Raw genomic sequence first — 22375 nt, 5'->3', positions numbered from 1 at the left:
ATAAATTAAGGAAGTTCTCACGGTTCTCATTTTAAGAATTTCTCATTGGAGTAACCCTCTCTATATATTTATGTGTGTATGTATGTATGTATGTATGATTGATTATTTTGAATCTAAGAATGCCGAAATCATTTAAATATTGATTTAAACATTTTACTACAAAAGTGTTTATTGTTTATGTAATTTTTATTGTGTTTTTATAATGCTTGTTGTATCATGATGACGAAATTTTTGAGAACTACATTTAACTCTTGAAACAATATATTTATTATTTTACGGTAAGATCTTGTAACGTCTGCGATTAATCTGATGTAATATTTTTGTATTTATCTCAATTCTGTTTAACATATAAAGTATAACGTGACAAAAAACGTAAAAAAAGTATCACTATAATAGTAAAAAGAGGGTTGTCCTTCACAAAACCATTTCTGTATCTGCATTGTTCGATGAATTAGAGAAGAAAGAATAAGAACATTAATCGAGCAGTGACAAGGGAGACGATACTAGAACTTCTTCATTCTGATCCTTCAATGGGTAACAGAAGAGGTAACAAGAGCAAAAATCAAACGGGAACAGGAGGCACAAGAAACGAGTAAGTACTGAAAAAATTAATCTTGCTAGAAATTTATATATTCTTCCAAGTCTTCTCTTTGATGATATCTGATACTTGTATTTTAATGGATTGTTTTTAGTCTATAGATTTTAATGGATTGTGTGTGATTTTGATTTTGTGCGGATTCTTGATAAAATGTCGCAGAGTTTATAGGATTTAAGCACAATGCTTCAAAATCCCATTGATTTTGGTGGGATTTCAAAAAACTTAAAATACACTGAAGAATGCCACAAAATCCATCATTTTATGAAATGCAAAAAAATCCATCAGCATTTGAATACCATCAGATTTTAATGGATTTTAAAGAATCCCAATTGAATACCATCGTATTTTAAAGCATAATTTAAAATCCCAATTGAATACCACCAGATTTTGTAGCATAATTTAAAATCTCAATTGAATACCTCGAGATTTTAATGGATTTCAAACAATCCCAATCGAATACCCTCGGATTTCATGAATGCAAAAAAATGCTTTAAAATCCCAATCCAATACACCCCTCTTAATTTGATCTATCTTTCAGCTTTAGGCCTAGGGTTGGAAATTTCGGGTATCTGATCGGGTTCGGGTCGGGTTGACAGTCACATGTTAAAAATACCCAGCCTGAAATTTTTAATGGGTCTGAATATCCAACCTGAACCCGCCCTGCACTACCCGCTGGTAACCCGACCCGAAATATTTATTAATAAATATTTTTTAAAATAATAAATAAATATTATTTTAATTTGTATAAATTAATTTTTATTAAATTTAACTAATAAATATTACAAAAATTATATATATATATATGTAATATTTGTATTATATATTAATTTTCGAGTAATTTCGGGTCAGTTTCGAGTAAACCGAATTCAACTCGAAAATGACCTTTTTTCAGGTTGATTTTGGGTGGAACCAGTATTCGATCCAAAATCGAAAAACTACAACCCGAATTCGTATTTTACGGGTCGATTAGCACTCAGTATCATCATTTTGTTCTAATTTTTGAATAGGAAAATGTTAAATCGAGAGCAACGTTTTTAGTTACAGAGCATATTCAATTCTCAACTTCCTTCATCTACACAAATCATACCCTTTCAACACAAATTCTACAAATCATACACTTTCAACACAAATTCTTGCAAATTGTTCTGGATATTAAAAGATTACTCTGGATATAACATTCCCCTATGAATACTCGTCCACTCTTCAAACACTTCATTGGATTTAATTTGTCGACCTTCATTTTCCGGGAACTAACGTGAATATCACACTTTTCAATTTTCACGACGTTGATATACTCGACTCCAATTTTACAGAATTAATCCAAGTATTTCTGCCTGTATCTTACCATTTTCACATGCCAAGCAAGTAATATGTTAGAAATTACATAAATTACGAAAATAATAATATTAGGAAAACAAGCTGACATGGCACATTGTTTTGTAGGATGGTGATGATGGGCAGTGGCAGCTCAAGGAACCAGTACTACCAACAACAACAGGAGCCAGAGCCCCAATCCTCAATCTCCGATTCCGAAAGCACCAACATGGCCTCCACTTCCGCCGGAAAAACCAAACCCAAAAAGAAAAAATACAAATCCAAACAGCCCCTTCCAACCCCACCAACAATCCCTCCTCAAAACGCCCCAATTGAAACCCCTGATGCTCTGAGACAAAACATCGAACAGGTTGCGGGCGCCACCAGGGCCGCCTATAAATTCCTCTCCGACAACGATCTGCAGCTCCACCCATCTCAAGCCCTAGCTCTAGAAGCTCAAATCTCAGCCGCGGCGCGCTCTCTCTCTGAAATCCACCTCTCTCTCTCTAACAACTCCTCTTCTCTCTCTAACCCACCACCTTCTGAGACGAAAAGGCCGTGTTGGTTTCACAGGTTTCTGGAGGATGCAGCTGATGAGTATGATAGTCGATGGACTGAGTGGTTTCGAATGTCGAAAACTTCGTTCACTCTTCTTCTCCGACTTCTCACTCCTTCCCTGTCTGGTCTTGCTCCTGTTCAGCCTAATTATGCTCTTGGTGCTGCGCTTTTTCGTCTCGCTCATTCTGCTCACTATAAGGCTGTGGGGAACCGGTTCGGTATGGATTCAGCTACTGCTTGTTTGGCTTTTCATACTGTTTGTAAAGGGGTTGTTGATAAGCTGGCGCATTTGTTTGAGTTGAAGACGGATATTAATAGAATTGTGGTTGGGTTTGGGTGGATTTCGCTACCGAATTGTTGTGGGGTTTTAGGGTTTGATCGGTTTAAAGTCGAAGGGAATTTGTTTGGGAATGATGGTTTTGTGATGGTTCAAGCTTTAGTTGATTCGGAAGGGAGGTTCTTGGATGTGTCAGCTGGTTGGCCAAGTAATGTGAAACCTGTTTCGATTTTAAGGCAATCGGAGTTTTATTCGCGAGTTGAGGATTCAAAGGAGTTGTTGGATGGACCTGCTTTTGAGCTTAAGGATGGGAATTCAGTGCGTCAGTATGTTTTGGGGGAATCATGTTTACCTGTTTTGCCTTGGTTGATTACGCCTTTTGATGAAACTGATGATATGGATGCATCGCGTAGAGCTTTTAATTCAGTGCATAAGGATGCTATGAAAATGGTTGCTACAGCTTTTGGAAAGGTTAGGGATCAGTGGCAGTTATTAACAAAGGAGTGGAAAGAAGGATGTGTTGAAGCATTGCCTTTCGTTATTGTAGCATGTTGTTTGCTTCATAACTTTCTGATCAAGTGTAGTGAGGTGTCGCCTGAGAACAATGTGGAGTATACTAGGGATTTCGAACTTCCTGTTTTCGACGGAGAAGTAGATGAGAGTGGTAATAGGATTAGAAATGCGCTTGCTGTGCATTTGAGTCGGGTTAGTCCAAGTTCATGAGCCTGTAGTCACTCTTGTCGTTTTCTTGTAAAGAGTTTCTGTTTATGTGTCGGGATTTAAAAGTTATTTGCTCTGTTTTAGACTAAATATTAGTTATTTGCTCTGTTTCAGACTAAATATTAGTTATGTGCTCCGTTTTAGACTAAATATTTTTGCCTGTTTGCCTAATTTTTAGTCATGAAATTGCATTGTTGATTAGTTTCTCTTAAAAGGCATATTCCTTCTATTTAAAGCATCACTTGAGAGCAGAAATTCTGGGGATATCGATCATAGTTTGCCCAAATTCATTTACAATGTATACGTTATAGATCTGTAGTGTCCTTGAATTTAAAAGAAGTATAGTGATAAGTCATAAGACATAAACCCGCCTTGTGTGTTTTTAGCCTTCACTTATGCTTTTAATTTAACTTTTTATTTGGCCCACCTCTGTAATCTCTATTATGTACTTCATGACTACTAATAGTACTGATTTTGTATTTCAGGAGTTTCATGTCTCTTCATTTTGTTTAACTTTTCTCATTGGTGGCTTCAAAGCGTTTGTTGCTCTCTAAATAGTTCCCTTCTACTTGCCCATATTTATATGCTTTTATTTTTATGTTATACCCTTCTACGTGCCCATACCTTTTTTTTTGTGTTATACCCTTCTACTTGCCCATTTACATATGCTATTTTTTTTAAGTTATAGTAGTTTTAACCATCAATAATTGCTTGAAGCTTTTGCCTATTTCCTCTCCTTCATTTGAAGTGTAAATTGATTTGTTGATTTTTTGGAAAGAATATGTAAAATACGTTATGCACCGTGTTTGTACATAATATATTTTTCAAGTCAATGGTTGTTCAACATAACACAACTCTTACTTTCTCAAGTTCGGTTTTTGTGTAGCTTTGATGACACCCTATTTCCTTATTTCCGACGGATATCAATTGTTTCTTCAAAATTCTTATCATTTGCTTCTTTATTCATTCAAGATCCTGGTAAACCGGTTGTCACTTATATGATTCCCAGTTGACATCAATCAGGAGCCTAAACTTCACCCTGCTTATGTCCTGAAGGGAACTTGTTGCTGTTTACTCTAACGAGAATCCCTAGGAAATGAGATACATAAAAAAAGGCGTAGACTACTGAGAATAAAAATGGGACGGAGGGAATGCTACTAAAGGAGATTTCCCAGGTCTTTGACAGTTGATGACACTGTTAATTTTAAGCAAAAGAGAAATAAGAGTGCTGAAGAATAGCACTAGGCTTTATGGTGTTAAATGTCAAGGATGAGTGATATTCCGGTGGACTGGTCTCTTCCATGATAGATGTGCAGTTAAATGTTTACCTGTACAAAATTAATACTGACAAAACCTTAGACACAGAGAGGGTGGAGTTTGAGGTTGGATGCTGTGTCAGTCTGTTGGGATGATAAACCAGAGGGACCTGGGTTGTGGCGTGGGTTTTTTCTTCCTCCCTGCGTCAAAGTGGCGGAGGCCATGCTTATTTGGATAGACCAGCATAAGTCTCCGTTTGGTATCGTCTATGCAGCAACAACTCCTTTTTGCTGAAATATGACGAAATATTTTGATAATTTTAAAAACAGTTTTTTCGAACAATAGATTTAGTTCAGAAACTGCTTATAGAAAAAAAACGGATCTCCTCGCTTTTCAAAAAAGTAGTATTTCATCAATACTCAACAAAAAATTTATTATTTTTATATTATAACTTAAAATATGTAAATATCAAAAAAAAATATCAAATTATAAACTGATTTTTACGACACTTTTTTACCTGCAGCTTTTATAACAGCATAACAAATTTTAATAACACTCCCTAACATAACATAAGTATTTCGGTGAAATGCTGTGTAATGGAGAAGGGGAGCGTTCTGGGTTGTGTTTAATGCACAAAAAAGACTTTGCACAAGTTTGACTACCGAGTCGCGCAAGCATATGTTGTACCCAGATTTTACATGCGTCTGAACACGACGGGAAGTTGAGCTGACATGACGAACCGACGGGATAAAAACGGTTGTAATTTATTTTCCGCATAACTACCAAGAATAGATCTTTAACAACCAGATAAGGCAGAGCAATAGAGAGAAGTTACATGCACGTGGGAGTTAAGTGGAGAGAAAATAGGATTTACATGAGCGATTGGACTCTTGGAAAACAAACACACACACACATACACACACACACGGATGATAAAAGAAAGGGGAAACAGACATGACATTATATTGAGATATCTCCTGCACACTGCATGACTACACAACCAAACTTTGAATTATCTTATACTTATTGCGTTATAACATAATTCTAAGAGATTATCACCAAGAGACTTGTACAAGCCTACAACTTCATCTTCTACCCTATGTAACTCCTTTCTTACGTATAAATCCACAACCAAGCCCGAATATATACAAATCGATATACACACAGATGCATATATTAACATAAAATGGCTTTATCTTTTTCATCTTCTATCAACTGAATCACATATCTTCATAAATCTCAAATCATTCTGATGATGGGTACACACTGCTGCCGAACGGCAATTGCACCTAAAGCCGATAACTGCGTCTTTTTGTAATTATCTTGTATTTCTCATACTTGTAAATGGATGCATCATCATAGTGGATATTTGGATGTGATATTCCCACCGCGGTTTTTAAATTTTTACAAAAGTTTTTTAGTGTCACCAAAATTGTTTTGCTTGTGTTTTTGTTTTTTATTTTCTTCTCGATGTCCATGATCTTCTAAACATTCATATATAAAAATACTTATTCCATTGTTATAGAAATTTAATAGGTTTGACTTTTAACCCCGCATATTTTGATAAAAACAGCATTTTTCGACTATCATGTGAGGTATGCTATTGTCCGAGAGGTGTATAGAGGAAACTCCCCGCAGCCCGCAAGACTACGCAACGTTGTTCTGGATTTTTAATTAACGTTTGTTTTTTCTTTTCGTTTCTTATTCTTGAAATAATAAACTCACACAGTGACAGTTGACAGAAGAGTTGAGTGTTTAATAGAGTTGAGTGTTTAATGGGGAGTATTATTGAGTGTTCATGGCAGACGCATCTAGTGTTTTTGTGACTGCATTTTCTTTCTTTCCGGGAAAAGAATTATATTCGTATAAATAAGTCGTGGAATCTCGTGTAGGCCATCACATCCTTATCCAGAACCTCATTTTTCTTTGCTAACTTATCATCTCTTTATGCGATAGAAATTCCAATTTTTTATGATTAAAGTGGCGCAATGACGGAGACAGGTCTTGTAGACATTTACATGAACCGGGTGCATTGCTTGACAGCCGATATATAAATGGACCGATAGTGAAATGTGTCGTATTGGGAATATGGTGTACCTATCGGCATCGACCTACAAAATATCTAATTTCTATTTAATCGTCATAAACTCGTATCGATACACCTAATAGAGAAAATGATACTTAAGAGTTAAGACATTAGATGTGCCAATATGAATGGCCAAGTTGAAGGAATCCCCATGGCTATACCAACTTAAAACAGGAGGGGCTGCAGAACATAAATCAGTATGCGCAGGGAAACGAAACTCTAGCTCGCAAGGGTGTATTTGATTGGTATCTTAATAGATACTTAGTTTTTAATTTATGAATTTTAATGGATTTTGTATGATTTGATTTTGTACGAATTCTTAATAAAATGTTCAAGAGTTGATCTAGTTTTTTTAAGATTTAAATGCAAAACTTCAAAATCTCAGAGATTACATAAAACTAGCGTTTTATCCGTGCCACGCACCGAATGGTTATTTTTATAAAATAAAAAATAAATTTGTATACTTATAAATTCAAGTATATATTGTTTTATCATTTATATAATTTTATTACATAATATAGGTATAATTTTTTTAAAAAATAATATTATTTTTTTAAAAAATAATATTATTTTTTAAATACTCTCATCTACACCCCGTATTATATGAAATAAAATAATTATATTTTCTTTTCAATCAAATATTATACAAGGATCGACTATCGTTTAGAGATTATAGAATGCAATTCCTGCTCCCGGTTTTAGAGGCAAAATCTGAATTATCTTAGTTTTATACTGATTCCTAAATTTGCACTGATGTTGATCTAAATTAATTTGTTTTCACAATATGAAATATTGAAAACTAATAAGAGAATAAAAAATGTACATATAAAATTATATTATTGTCAACAATTACGTAATAACTATATATGAGGATTAGGGAGACAGTTAGAGAATATGGACGGGAGTGGGGCGAGTAATTTCAGGTCCATAATTTTTTTTTCAATTTTCCGTTTTAAATAAAAAAAATGTCAGATTAAGGTCGATCGGGTCGGGGTGGATGCATCCCCTGATATCAGTTATCATTATTATAATAAATTATATAATTTAATTAATTTGTACGCAAAAATTAATTTATATCCGAATGATTGGTCCTAAAATAATTCATATTTTTTTTGATTGGTTAACTGCATACATACAGTGGTAGAAGGAAAATTGGAGAATGAATCTGACTGGTCTAAATTTTAGGAATGATGACTTCTGATTGGTCCTAAAATAATTCTATTTTCTGATTGGTTAAGTGCATACAGTGGTAGAAAAAAAGTTGGAGAATGAATATGATTGGTCTAAAATTTAGGAATGACTTCTGATTGGTTCTAAAATAATTCTTCTTTTCTGATTGGTTAACTGCATTGTGTGGTAAGAGCATCTCCAACCATACAAAGTCCTTGGCTAAAAAATGAGTTGGCATTCCAAAATTAAAAAAATATAGCCAACGTTCTGAAAAAATAGTACTCCAACCACGTGAACCTGTTGTCTATAATTTTAGCCAACCTCTTATGGATGGCTAAATTTGTCGAACCTCTACAGGTCTGTAAGAAATCTGTAAGAAGATTGCACATCATTTATTACCATATTAAACTGATATATTCTATTTTAAAATTTTAAAATATTAATAACATACTATTTTTAAATTATAGCCAACCAATATAGCCAATACCATTGAAGCAAAATGTATTACAGGTTCAGCAAATTTTACATAATGTGTTACAGGTCCAATTTAGCCAACGATTATAGCCAACACCGTTGGAGATGCTCTAAACTCAGGTATTATAATGACTTGTGATGTGATTCGTCCTAGAATAATTCCTATTTTCTGATCGGTTAACTGCATAGCGTGGTAGATGGAAAGTTGGAGAATGAATATGATTGGTCTAAAATTTAGGAATGATCTCTAATTGGTACTAAAATAATTTCTCTTTTCAGATTGGTTAACTGAATATGATTGGTCTAAAATTTAGAAATGGCCTCTGATTGATCTTAAAATAATTTTTTTTTTCTGATTGGTTAACTGCATAGTGTGGTTGACTCAGGTATTAAGAAAGGATATACCGAGAAATCCAATAAAATCCATCACTTAACCGAGTCCAAAAAAATCTAATAATGAATATCATCATATTTTAGTGAAACAATATCAATTTAATACAATCTGAATTTAAATATTATTTAAAATTCTGATTAACTACCATTGGATTTGGTACTATAATATAAAATCCCAACTGAATAATTTAAGATTTTAATGAATTTTAAACCATCACAATTAATTACCCTCATATTTCATTAATGATTTTTTATGAAAATCTCAATCAAATACGCGTAGAACGAAAGATTTTGTTACTTAACGAATGGTGAATATGATCTAGATAAAGAATCATTCTGATTATAGAAAAATTTGTTACTCAGCAATACACTCATGAATTTTAGATTTTTTTTTGACATAAAATATCATATATATAATATCATTACTCGATTTACATAAATTGTTCCGGATTTAACATACTAAATTGTTTCCAATTTAACACGAGAAACTAAAGTTTGCTTTTTTGACTAATATAATATCAAAACTCAGGATATCAAAAGGGTCTTGAATTCTTCAATTCTCCAAAGGTAATGCCATCAGAAAGAGCGTTACTTAACATTTACAACCGATACAAGAGATTAATTAAAATTTACAGGTTGAACTCTTGAAAAATCCATTAATGGCCGCAAGTCGCAACTGGTATTAACAACAATTTTTGTATGCACATAAAAAATAATATATGTCCATCAAAATTCATTAAACTAATATATACAATCCGTTTGAATCCTATAGTTTAATTGACATCAAAATTGAGTAAGAACTATAAGCTACTGGTCTGAAGGAACATCCTCTGCTTTGGACATAACAGACAGCCTACTCGGCCTCGGCTGAAACGAACCCCGCCGCTTCTGACTGTGCGACGACGGCCTAATCAGCGCCGCCAATGTTCTTTTCATCAATTCACCTTCCACGGTGCCGATTCTCACCAGCGAATTCGTCATCGCCGATCTCCGCTCGTTCAGCCTGTTGCCTCTATACGACGTCGTCTGGTTCGATACATTCGCCGCATTCTTGTGCATACTGCAGCGGAACGAGCCGGGATGATTCGTCGGCGAACACATACAGCTCCGCTTCTGACTCGGTATCGGCGCGTTGCCTGGCTTCTTCACGGTCTCGTTGCGGCGCGCCGCGGAGATTGATCGGCTCGGCGAGTCAGCGCGGTCGATTGAGAATTTTAACGATGAAGATGAGTTGTAGAGATTGACACGTGGCGGCGAGGCTGATCGGCGGAGAAAAGGGGAGGTGTGTGAGGAGAAGGCGGCGGAGGAAGAAGCGAACGGCGAGGATCCCGAGGAGCGCGGGGAGTGGAAGCTTCCAGAAGGAAACTGGGGGCGGAGGACAGAACTGTTGCTTCCTGTTCTTCTATTTGAGGTTGCCATGAGAGTTTTGTGTTGTGTGTTCTGTAATGAGGGGGGTTTTGTTGTTTGATTTGGCAAACCTGGCTTGTGGGAGGATGAGTATATATAGGGTGAGAAAAGGGGGGTTTAACTAGGGTTGGAATTTAACCATGGTTAAGTTAATTGAAACGGTGGGCAAGGGCAAGTGCGCACCAGGATAGAGAAAAAACAGAGGCGTTAATCCAACGGCGAAACTGTGGTGGGGAGAAAGCCTGGATGTCACGCTCGTTGTTTTTGTCTTGTGGTGGCACACGTTATGGTGTACACGTGGAAAGTTGTTATTGTTAAGTAATTTGTCGGCATCTCTGAGCATTGAAAGTCATTAGTTAAAAGATGAGTTGACATATTAAAAATAAAAAAAATTAGTCATTAGCTCGAAAAACTCAACTCCAACCATACTCAACTGTTATCTATAATTTTAGCCAACCTCCTACGAATGACTAAATTCAGCAAATTTTACATAATGTCTTACAGGTCCCATTTGGTCAACGATTATACCCAACGTCGTTGGAGATGCTTTTAACGATTTTCTGGGAGCACACGTTAACAACCACTTTTTGATTAGATGAAGGATTTCTATTGGTTAAAATCTCATTAATAATCATGACCTCGTTGCATGCACAAAAATCATGACCAATAAATACTTCTCACCTTAACAAAAGGTATTGATTTAACTTAAACTATTAAAAAAAGACCTATATACATCAACCATCCAATTAAAATTAGCAATATATCTACCATGTTATTTGAGGAAAATTTGGGAACATAATTGCGATACGTAGAACTACTCTTTTACGCATAATATATCAGTCAGTGACGGACCAAAAAATAAAATTTTTCCGTGGACACAATAAGCAATAGAAAATAATTTAAAGATAACAATGAAAACCATTCTATTACACAAAGTACATTATCACCTTAGTATAAACTAATACAACTATAATTTTGATCGATTTTGGTGGCCGAGCTTTAATATACGATTTTTTATGTTGTGTCCCCATACTAAGCACTAAAATTTATAAATCTGATTTATTTTGAGTGGCTCATACTCTTTAATGATGATAGACCTCCTCCATATATAACAACTACACCAATCAAAATGAGCCAAAAAATTAGAATTTAGTTATTAGAATGTGCCCATGAGTATAAACTAATTATACAACTAAATATATCACATTGTTTAAAAAAAAAACCTAAATATATCACATATACATTAGTTTGGGCTGGGAGTTGACTGGGGGGTCATTCCCCCGTAATCTGCAATATAGGTTCCCCACTAATTTCAGTAATTTAGTATATATGAATTTTAACAATATATTTTATGAGTGTATTTTATAATGAAACAATAATAAATTTAAATTATTATTAAATGAAAGAGAAAACATGAGAGTATAGAGACGTATTGAAATGAAGAAAAACTAATATCTTATATGTCTCTCGAGCAATCACCTTTCAGTTCAGTTCAAAACAAGACTATTATCTCCGGTGCACCATTTTTAGAGTTTAAAAACTCCATACATTACTTTTTTTTTTTTAACACATCACTTATAACACTAGTTGTTGTCATATATAAATTTCAAAGCTTGGAGTTTAAAATTTGGGTTTTGAAATTTGAAATTTGGAATTTGAATTCTTGTATTAAGGTTAGTTTCTATTCATCTTATGGTATTTTACATTTTTCTTAAATTGATGTCTCCTGTTAAGTCCATTAAACTTAGCAAACCTAGAATTGATAGATTAAGGAAGAGAATGATGATGTTGAAAGGCCACCAATAATAGATATTTATGATTACGATGACGAAGTGTTTGAGGAGGTTGGTGATGATGTGGTTGTCATGTTGGGGATGAATTTGTTGTGATGTTGGTGAATGTTTTTGATTATGATCTTGGTGAGGAATTTGATGATATCCCGCAAAATCGCTCGAATTCTCAAACCGATGTCCCGCACGTACAAATTTCAAAAAATGATTGTAATTCATTGAATGAAATTTGCCCTTCTGTTAGTCAATTATTTAATAACTTAGACTAGATAAAAATATTTTATAGAAATTATGATAGACGTGCTAGTTTTGAGTTGATAATTAAAACTACACATATTGAAAATTTGTTCTCGCGCGTGTGTGTATATATATAGAGAGATTATATATATGTGTGTGTCGAAAGGGTGGTCTTCTGTTACCCAAATCATTGCACGAAGATGTTGATATCCAAAAAAGAAAGGAATTTTTTTTTTATTGATAAAACGTATTGTACGGCGTATATGTACATTGTTCGCGAGGAGAAATTGAAGTAATGAGAAACAACATTGGTTGAATTAAAACTCATTTACACGATGATTTCACCGAATGAAGATAAAAGTAATATCTTTAAAAATAATCATAATTTATATAATAAAAACAATGTCATGTATAAAAAGCTTAAATTTTCAAGATACCATACTATTACCTTAGTTTATATATTTAAGAAACAGCGAAAACGAAATTGAAAGAGTCGTCCGTTTTGGCACTCTCAAACGTGGTTTAAACTTGAACTGTCATATGTGCCGTTCTGTTCGCCGGTAACAAGGAATGTGGAACAATGGGTCTTAAATGTATGTATGCAGTAGTAGCTCCATTTGGAAGACTGGCTAGTGGGCTAGCAGCTGAGTGGAAGGAAAGAAGACTTGATGGCTGGACCAAGTCCTCATTCCATTTTGGCTCAACTGAATCATAAAATTCAAAGCCACACTCTTTAATACTCTACTCATAAGTCATAATGCTAGCTTGTTCCATGAGACCAAGACTTTGAATACTCGAACACTACTCTAACTACGTACAGATTCCATATACTTGTTGGTGACTGTTAACAAGATTAGGTATTCCTTGAAAGCTCTTTTGACTTTACTCATAACCTGGCCATTACATTATTCTTAATCAGTTGTCTTGTGCGCCAAACAAACTAATATTCACTTCATCCTATATTAATCAAGCAGATGGTCTTTCAGGAAAAACTTTATTTTTAAATTAGTTAATCATCTCTTGTTTCGTTTGGTATAAATTTGTCAATAATTCCCAAGATTATTTATTTTTAGTTATCATTTCAAATATAACATTCACTCAATATTATACAAAGAGGGATCATGATCGAATGTCGAAGGCACCGATCAGTGAGTCGAAATTAAATTCAATATTTTTCAACAAAATTTGAAATTCTTACCAATTTTTGACCGATTAATTTGAGTGTGACTTATGATTAATACAATTTTTGACATAGAAATCACCGATTAAGTACCAATTTAACCGATTTACACTGAAATATATTATAAATATTTACAAATTTTTAATATATGTAAAAATTGGTAATAGAATTATAGATTTTAAATTAAGATGGAGGAAGTATTTGATTGTGAACTTGAAACACCCCAGCATTTTATTAAGTATTAGATCACTTTTACTTAAGGTTGATGGTGCTTAGTTCTAATTTGTTTCACTGGGAAATGTACTTGTGCGCACACTATTCTTGTTGATTGTGTATATTATAGCTAAAAAGATGGATCAATTAATGTTGATATTAAGAATAAAAAAGTGTCACAGCACCAAGATAGAATTCTATATAAATAAAGAGTTGCTTTCACTTTTATGTAAAGAGAGTAAGATACTAGTGGAAAGGTCATATTTTAATATCTGGAGACTAAATTATACAATCATATAATAATATCTAAAGTCTGAACTATCAAAAGAATGATAAAATATCTGGAGTCCCCAGGCCTAAGGATGGAATCATGGAAGATGTCTATTGATGTATTATAGCATCTTGGGTCAATTTTGGGCCGACCTCAATGGTTGTGGTCCTCAACTTCTACTTAAGTACGTCTTATGCAATATCATAAAAGTTGATATAACATCACTTATAATATTTAGTATTTCTATGAGATATTAAAATAAAAAAATGTTATACTTGTTGTAAATACAGATATAATTATAATTGTCCCATGGAAGATGCAAAAATGGGAATTTGGAGGGAAATGAATATAAAAACAATTTTAATTTAATTTTTTGTATTTATTTTCATATTTTACATCTTTTTGGTTCTATTTTAAAATCATGCATTGGAGCATGCAAGCTATTTTAAGCATGTTTTGATTTCATATTATAAAAATGGATACATCTATTTTAGCTTTAGCATTGTACTTACTTTATAAAAATTATATCAATTAAAAATTTATAATTCAATTTAATTCAACATAAAATTTAAATATTTTGTCAAGTATAAGTTTTTCTATATTAATATATATGTTAAAAAATTAAAAATAGTTTAAAATGATTCGGATGGATATTAATTTATTCTCTTAAATATGTACGAATTGAACTTAAAATTTAAAATATCTCTCGTCTGCTTACTCAGAAATTTAACCCACTCTCCCCAATTCTCCATTCACACCAGCATCGACCACATTAATTTTTGTTCCGACTCCAGTGTCGAGACTGATCAATCATTTGAAAATTGAGTCGAGAGAAGTTGCTACGTTGGGTTCCACATGGGGCAAGCGACACAGACTTCTGTAAATAGCGAGCAACTTCTGATATTTTCCAGAGATCGCTATAAACAAAATTTGTACTCTCCATTTATTTGCATGTCACTCTGGGCCTACAGCCAACGTGAGTGAGTCTTTCGTAGCAAATCACCAAGACTCAACAGGGACCATTTATCTCAGTCCGAGTTTGAGTGCAGCATTCAGCAAAAGACTCTGAAACGTATCTCTAACTTGGTTATGTGACTAAGAGGCCCATTTCCAATTTTAAGCTCAAAATAAAAAATGTTTTTTGTGTAAATAAACAGAAGCTGGAAAAAAAAAGGTCAAAAACTAGCTTACAACAGAAGTCATAAAACAAATATCATATTACGAAAACAGATATTTTAAACTCTCAGCTTATCATATGCGCTTATCATATGCGTTAAGTCATAAGTGCAGCAAGAGACTCTAAGTTGGTTGCTTCTCGGAAGAATCATATCGAACAAATAAAATAATTTTATTATTATCAATATAATTGTGAGGATGCATTTACGTGTTAATAAATAATAATGAAGAAAAATGTTAAAAGTAAATAAATCAATAATAGTGAATCAACAATAGTGATTTCTTTTACACATTAACACAATCAACTAAAATGTCTCAAAATATACATGATTAATACTACGTTATTTAGAAATCATATCCCACCTCATTAGATAAAACAATAACAAACGACACGACATCCATCGCAAAACTACAACGAAAAATGTAAACCCAGAAGATAGTGCATCAAAATTAGTAAAAAACAATGTCGGCATAAATTACAAAACTACAACGGAAGCTGTAAGCCAAGAAGATAAGGCAGAACAAAGTCGGAAATTGTAAGCCTAAAAAATAATAGCCGAGGGACAAGTCAGAAGTTACAAGAACCCCTACAATGTACGAGCAGAAGAATACAGTAATAGACATTTTGTAGATAAACACAGTGATAGACTTTAGTCTTATCGGAGAAACGCCCTCCTTAGTTGACATTACTCTTTCAAGTAACTGTTATACACTTTTTATTTATGTGAAGATAGTATCAAAACATATGTACACTGATGACAGTATCAAATTTAAGATGAATGGATGGTCAAGACTCTGATACTCCAAATAAACTGTGATCACCACAAAACTTAGACTAATATAAACCAAGTTCCATGTCTTATTGATGGTTACTTTACCCTCTCAAGTCACACGAGTGAAGGGGGTTCGAATCCCTCCTTGAATCTCGTCATACAAAAATAAGATCAAACGAAAATATTAATTGTGCTGTATAATAAAAAAAATCTGCAATCAATATGTAAACTAAAATACTTGTATATTTTATAACACACCACAACCATATGTACTGCGAATTGTGATGTGTATATAGTGCATGAATGCAACATTTCTGCCGATGCATATTTTTTTAAAAAAAAAACAGTAAAGAGTGTATTGGGAGAAGGATATCTATATTGTATAAGCATCGAGAAAGGTAATGAATAGAACAAGAAAGCCCTCCGACCCATGAAATAATTAATCATAATCATATTTTATGGAATATACTAGTAATAGAAATGTACAACACCATTACTTGGAACTGGGAATCACGTGATACCATTAAGACAAACCCCCCGACCAAGTAATTATTTAACTAAACACAGACAAAGATTAGTTAAAGTAGTTCCATGAGCTAGTCAAAGTTTGAACCCAGAATAAAATATGACCAAGTGGTAATTGTTCCCACAGATTACAGTTTAACACATTGGAGATCTTTGGGGGATGCCTTTTCTTCTACTCATGCTTGTGGCCATGTCTTCATCTGAATGCAGCTGCTTGTTATTATTAGATGATGATCTAATATTATTATTCACTCCACAGACATAAACAACTCCACTTCTCTTCTTCCTAACAAACTTGGTGCACAACATGCTGCTGCTACTCATGTTCTCGGAGCCCGAGGAGCCGGATGAATAATTATGGTTATAGCTCATTGGCTGTTCATCGGAATCCACAATTGTCGAATGGGGTGACTCGTTCGTCATTTCATGATCATAAATTATATCGTCTCCCATGTCTTGTGGGATGAAGAAGTCTGGACCTAGTTTTAAGGTCTTGCATTTTCTCAGGAATGGTGACAAGTCTCTATAGTGTTTTAGCACAAATTCCACCTGTTTGAAAACATGCATTGCCAAATTCCATGAATATCGTTGACAAAATGAGATGCACAAGCATGCAGATCTTTAGGATCAGATTGATGTTGTGAAATTCCATGATTTTTTGATGATGGATTACTCTTTGATGGATCATATACTTGACATGATATATTATGATGACATATCTAGGCTCAGGATGTAATTTAGCATGGGAATTGGAGATGAAATATACGTAATATGAAACTGAGGAGAATTATTTATGAAATCACCTTGCAGCCAAGGGAGCAATGGTAAAATGGTTCTTGGAGGCTTCTATCACAAGAAGTGCAGTAATTACCAGAGCCTTTGAATTGCCTGTTCTGGGGTCTTTTCCTGATGAACACAACTTTTGCAGCATTGATCGTGTACGCCTGATCATGTCATAACACAAATTATACAGATTACAGCTGAATCAACTTAGATATCTAAAAGGCATCGCAATTGTGCATACAAATATATATCACACACAGTCAGCATGCATAATGGAGATCAATAGAATTGAATAGCTAGGTACCTGAACATTGGAGCAATCAAAGAGTTTCTCAAGGTCCTCAAGTCTGACAACATCGTGATAAACATAGCGACGTACTTGAAGAAGCCTATGAAAGCGATGAGAATGGACGCAGTGTGGACAAATACTGGTGCAGCAATCCAAACAGCATATATTTTTCTCGTTTTTCTTGGCCATTACATGAATTGAGCATGCCCTGAAGAACTTATCCGTGCAAAGTGACTGCAACCAAGCTGCCATCTCAATTCCCTGATTAAACACCAAAAGTATCCCAAACATCAATTACAAAAACCGCTAGGATGCACATATCATTAGTATACGTAATTTAGCTAGCTACAAACTTAAAGATCCAAGCAAAAAAAAGACTAGAGAAAGTACGTACCATGATCGTATGTACGAAAATTTAAACCTAACAGAGAGAGGATATGTGTGGGACACTGTTATATATGAAAGGGTATTACTATTAAAGAGAGGATGTAATGTATGCAATGAAATGTGTATATATAGAGGATCACAAGAGAAGCAAGGCTATATATAAATTTCTTTGACACTTCATAAACAACATACTCCCTCTGTTTTTTTTTATATGACGCTTTGACTTTTGGCACACACTTTTAAGTGCTTTGACCGGGTAGTTATAAATATTATTTTTTAAAATTTCTTTTTGTGAATAATAATATATAATCAAAACTTTTATTCAGAAAAAGAAAATTTTAAAAATAATATTTTTAACTACCCGGTCAAAGCACTTAAAAGTGTGTGCCAAAAGTCAAAGCGTCATATAAAAAAAAACAGAGAGAGTATTGTCTAAAGTTAAAAAGATTTTATTGTATTTTTTTCCTTTTTCTTCTACTTTTTTAAAAGACAGAGAAAGGGGGGAGGGAGTAAGATATGAGGAGGAGAACGTGGGCGCTGTTTCTGTGTCTCCCATTCAAAACATATTATTATCACCTTGGCTTAAGAGCTCTCTCTAATCCTATGCCACCAACGCACCGTTAATTCTTGAAGAAGCTGCCGACCCTATTTTTTTTTCATCGTGAGTTCATTTTCCTTGATTCCTATCTCTTGATTATGTAACCATACATGTGTATTCGAGCCTCGAGCTAGATTTAGCTGGCTAATTTTTACAATTTGAAACTTGACCCCATTTAAGTAGTGTGACTACGAATAATACAATCCATATTTTTTAATACTTTAAAAAAAATTCTTAGCAAATTTAATTCATCTTGATTCAGGACTTAAAGTTGTAAGTTTTGAAAGTTGAATGTGGCATTAGAGGTCTTGTTTGACGCAATTATTAAGCACGAATAAGGTTGTGTCATGTGTGTTATTCGCTATGTCACCTTACTCCTCAAGTCCTCGTGTTATGGTGATGTAGCAAATAACACATATGAACAGAGAAATCTGGGACGGATCTAGAAATAGGTAATTGTGGGGTAAAAAAGTTTAAACGTATAACTAGTAAGATTTTATATCAGTTTAAACGTAATATAAAACAAATTGACATACAAAAGCAAGCAAAATGATAATTTTTTTGAGAAAAAAACACCGGTAAGAATCAAACCTTACTCCTGATGTTAACTTTAGATCATTTATCATGGGGGCAATAATTAACTTTTTCACAATAATAAAAAATATATCATACATATACAGAATTTAGTGGGGGCAAGTACCCCACGGCGCCCGCTGTGAATCCGTCCCTGGAGAGAATCCTTATATCATCGATAAAGGACCTAATTATGCTTTAAGAGGCAAACCAGTCCATGTATCTTTTGCTTTCTCTTTTAAAGAAAACCCAAAAATTTATGTGCTTCACGTAAGAATCCTTAGGACCGTCCTTGTAGCTACAAGTTTAAATTTGGAAAACTTGAAAAGTAGTCTTGCTACGAAATATAGAGATAAGGCTAAGTAGACAGTCACTTAATATGTTTTTATTCTTGTAATTTAGAATACAATCAATTATCTCAGCAGCCGAAGAAGAAGAAGATATTGCCGATTTAGATGACTTACTAATGGCAAAGGCATATACAATCAGGTGGGTTCATGGAATTATGGGTAAGCAAACATGGAAACATTCAAACACCACTTCACTAACTTACTAGGACTAATGGGAACTCAGCCTCAGTTTACACCCCTGCAGCTGGTAATTCAGTTTTTGTTATTAACGTTATAAACATTGACAGACATGTACCAACTCATGAAGCACTAAGTAGTAATTAATACCGCCAACTTATTACTGTAGTAATACTTAAATCACTTTGTTGCTAATTTTGAGGAAACCATGTACGGAGCATTTATTTATGTTCACAATAAGGATTGGTACAGCTAATGCAGGAGTTTGAAGCATTAAATCCCTCAACAAGAACACAGAGTGCAGTGTTAGTTTCAAGACTAGTAACCATGATCAAAATTAAGGAAACTAGTGATCATTCGAATTGATAGTTAGCAATCATTTAAACACATCAAGACCCAGAATAAGAGCTGTGCAAAACTGTGAAGCCAATAGGACTAAACCTCGATAATGAAATCCTATTCTACATATATATAATGTACTATTGTACACATATAATATGATATGAAATTATATATTATGGACGGTATCATGCAGAGGAGATAAAGAAATGCAGTCACGTGCAAAGGCTTGACTGCTTCCCACATGAATCCATTAGCCGAAAAACATCATAAAGAAGAAACAGAAATAAGGCTTTCTATTTCTTTGACTTGAAGATAGAACTTTAGATAAAATTTTCAAAAACAAAAAATATATGTTTTACTTAAGATTGATGTTCTACTAAAATATTTAATGCAAAACTTCTTACATTGAAACGGATAGAAGTCTTCTATACTATTTCTCTCATACCATGTTCTCCTACAATACGATAAACTGCTAAATTAAGTATCGAAAAGGTGTGTGTATGTGTAAGAGATTGCAGTCAAGGATGAGAGCTAGAGAACAGAAGTGCACGAGGGGTGGGGTGGAGGTGGAAAAGCAGGGAGAACAAACAAACAGAATGAATCAGCGTGTGAGCCGCACGAGGGCGGATCTCTCATCTTTGTCTTTTTAAAGTCTGTTCGAGCACTAAAAAATTCATTAACTTATGTGGTCACATGCGATGACTAGTTTACATAAGTGCATTTACAAGCAGCAGATTACTGATAATATATAACAAAATAAGGGCACGAGAGAATGAGAGTCTGTAATCAACATATTAATTATTATAAAAAAAGGTTAGTATTGATAATAAAAAAAAACGTCATCGACTTTTCAGATGTAAATACATCATATTAATATTAGAATTTATTGATAGATATGGAGTTAAATTAACAATTTTCTTACAAAAACGATCCCAAATTTTGACATATTATGCTGGCCATTTCTTCTAATCTATAGCACACATTCTCTTTACTATCTTAATCTTATGATCAAGAAAGTTAAGGTCCTTCAATCCACTCAAATCTTTGATAATTGGGCTTTGGTAAATGATAATCAATTAGAAGGTTGCAAGGTCGAGTCACTCTATCTATTTACATTTATGTTGGGATATTTACATGATTTTAATGCATTGAACTTATAAATACATAGAGAGGGCATCATTCTTTTTATTCTTGCCACTTGCATATTCACCTGCACTCTACAAAGTATAATTAGATCCACAACTCTCTTTCATTCATTTATTGTGCTTTTCTTACGACTGGATCTCAATTTGTTACTCTAGAAACAAGGGTTACCCAGAAACCAGAATGACAAAACCCGTCCTAATTGATTGTTGAAAAAATATTTCAGCAACTTGAGCTTACACTGGAATCCGCCAGTTTGGCTTTTTGGTCGTATACAAGTTCTTTCTGTTACCATTTTGACAAAAAAATAATTAAATAATTACGGACTTATAAGTCAAAATTTATTTGAAAAGTACCTTTAAGCTACCTGTGCTGATTGCTGACTTGTGGAGAGAAAAAGCTTACACAAACAGGCTCTTAAATTTATTTTTATTATTTTTTTGCTAAGAGGCTCTTAAAATTTGGGTTAGCCAGATCAAATGGAATAAGTATTTCAATTCACAGGCTGTGTTCCACACACCAAGGCAAATTATTTAATTTCTCAGCTATCAGTTATTGACTTATAAGTTACTATTAGGAACAATATGACAGGGAAAGTTGAGATTGTGATTGTACCAAGCAAGGATATAGATTTACATATTTCCATGGTGTGGTACTAAGAAGGCCCGGAACCTTGGCCTGGACTCCACAAAGCTTTCACATGGGTTGCATATAGATAATAATACATTTTGCACTTGGCTTTGCATGCCTCTGTTAGCTCTTAAGAGCTGGAAATGTTTCTACTTTGCTAAAGCGTGATGAAATGTTGCCAAGAAGGGTCAAAGTCATAAGGTCAGATCAAAAACCATAGCAGATGGAGCCTTGAGGCTTCAACTGTAATAACTCTGCAAGAGTATAATTTTAGAAGCATGCTGGAATAAACCAGCAACATGGACTTACATATGTCCCTAGCAAGTAATGACAGCCGGCCTAGTTTATACTTATGCTGCTAAGTACTTTGATAAAGTATACAAAAAGTCCATGCTTTAGGATTGATCCAACTCCTGATCCATAATGAAAAGTGAAAGCCACAATTCTTAACTAATTAACCCAAATCATATTTTGTATTAGCATTGATCTTTCCATATATGATACTGTAAGTGATAACTCAAGTACAGTGGTTTTATAGGGTTCTATGTTACTTGTACCATCAATGCTACATTATTGATTACATGAGATATTTAACAAAAATGACTAAGGGCTCAAAGACATAAAGACATAATTATAAACAAGTAATAAAGAAAAGTAAATGTAAATAAAGAGAGTAGGTTTTAA

General features: G+C 33.9%; 3 protein-coding genes across 4 annotated transcripts; 1 reads left to right on the top strand and 2 right to left on the bottom strand.

Moving 5' to 3' along the window:
- Nucleotides 1–478: 478 nt before the first annotated feature.
- On the top strand, nt 479–3557 carry LOC108215738 (protein ANTAGONIST OF LIKE HETEROCHROMATIN PROTEIN 1). 2 transcript variants are annotated; one of them, XM_064092321.1, is made up of 2 exons: nt 479–592; nt 2042–3557. In XM_064092321.1, the coding sequence occupies exons 1-2, from the start codon at nt 531–533 to the stop codon at nt 3468–3470; spliced, it is 1491 nt and encodes a 496-aa protein (XP_063948391.1). In that variant the 5' UTR covers nt 479–530; the 3' UTR covers nt 3471–3557. The 2 variants fall into 2 exon arrangements, with proteins under 2 accessions (XP_063948391.1, XP_017243784.1); XM_017388295.2 differs by lacking the exon at nt 479–592 and adding an exon at nt 1938–1963.
- A 6003-nt stretch (nt 3558–9560) lies between these two features.
- On the bottom strand, nt 9561–10337 carry LOC108216466 (uncharacterized). The gene has a single exon (XM_017389230.2). It carries the CDS (start codon nt 10264–10266, stop codon nt 9655–9657), a length of 612 nt encoding a protein of 203 aa, XP_017244719.1. The 5' UTR covers nt 10267–10337; the 3' UTR covers nt 9561–9654.
- A 5988-nt stretch (nt 10338–16325) lies between these two features.
- On the bottom strand, nt 16326–18040 carry LOC108217670 (protein RGF1 INDUCIBLE TRANSCRIPTION FACTOR 1). The gene is made up of 4 exons (XM_017390542.2): nt 17886–18040; nt 17507–17752; nt 17223–17363; nt 16326–16968 (listed from the first exon to the last, which is right to left on the bottom strand). Exons 1-4 carry the CDS (start codon nt 17886–17888, stop codon nt 16555–16557), a joined length of 804 nt encoding a protein of 267 aa, XP_017246031.1. The 5' UTR covers nt 17889–18040; the 3' UTR covers nt 16326–16554.
- Nucleotides 18041–22375: the final 4335 nt, after the last annotated feature.

The sequence above is a fragment of the Daucus carota genome, chromosome 4, assembly GCF_001625215.2.
Source record: "Daucus carota subsp. sativus chromosome 4, DH1 v3.0, whole genome shotgun sequence".
Classification (NCBI taxonomy): Eukaryota; Viridiplantae; Streptophyta; class Magnoliopsida; order Apiales; family Apiaceae; genus Daucus; species Daucus carota.
Note: the sequence above shows the minus strand (reverse complement) of the source record. Positions and strands in the feature narration are given on the sequence as shown.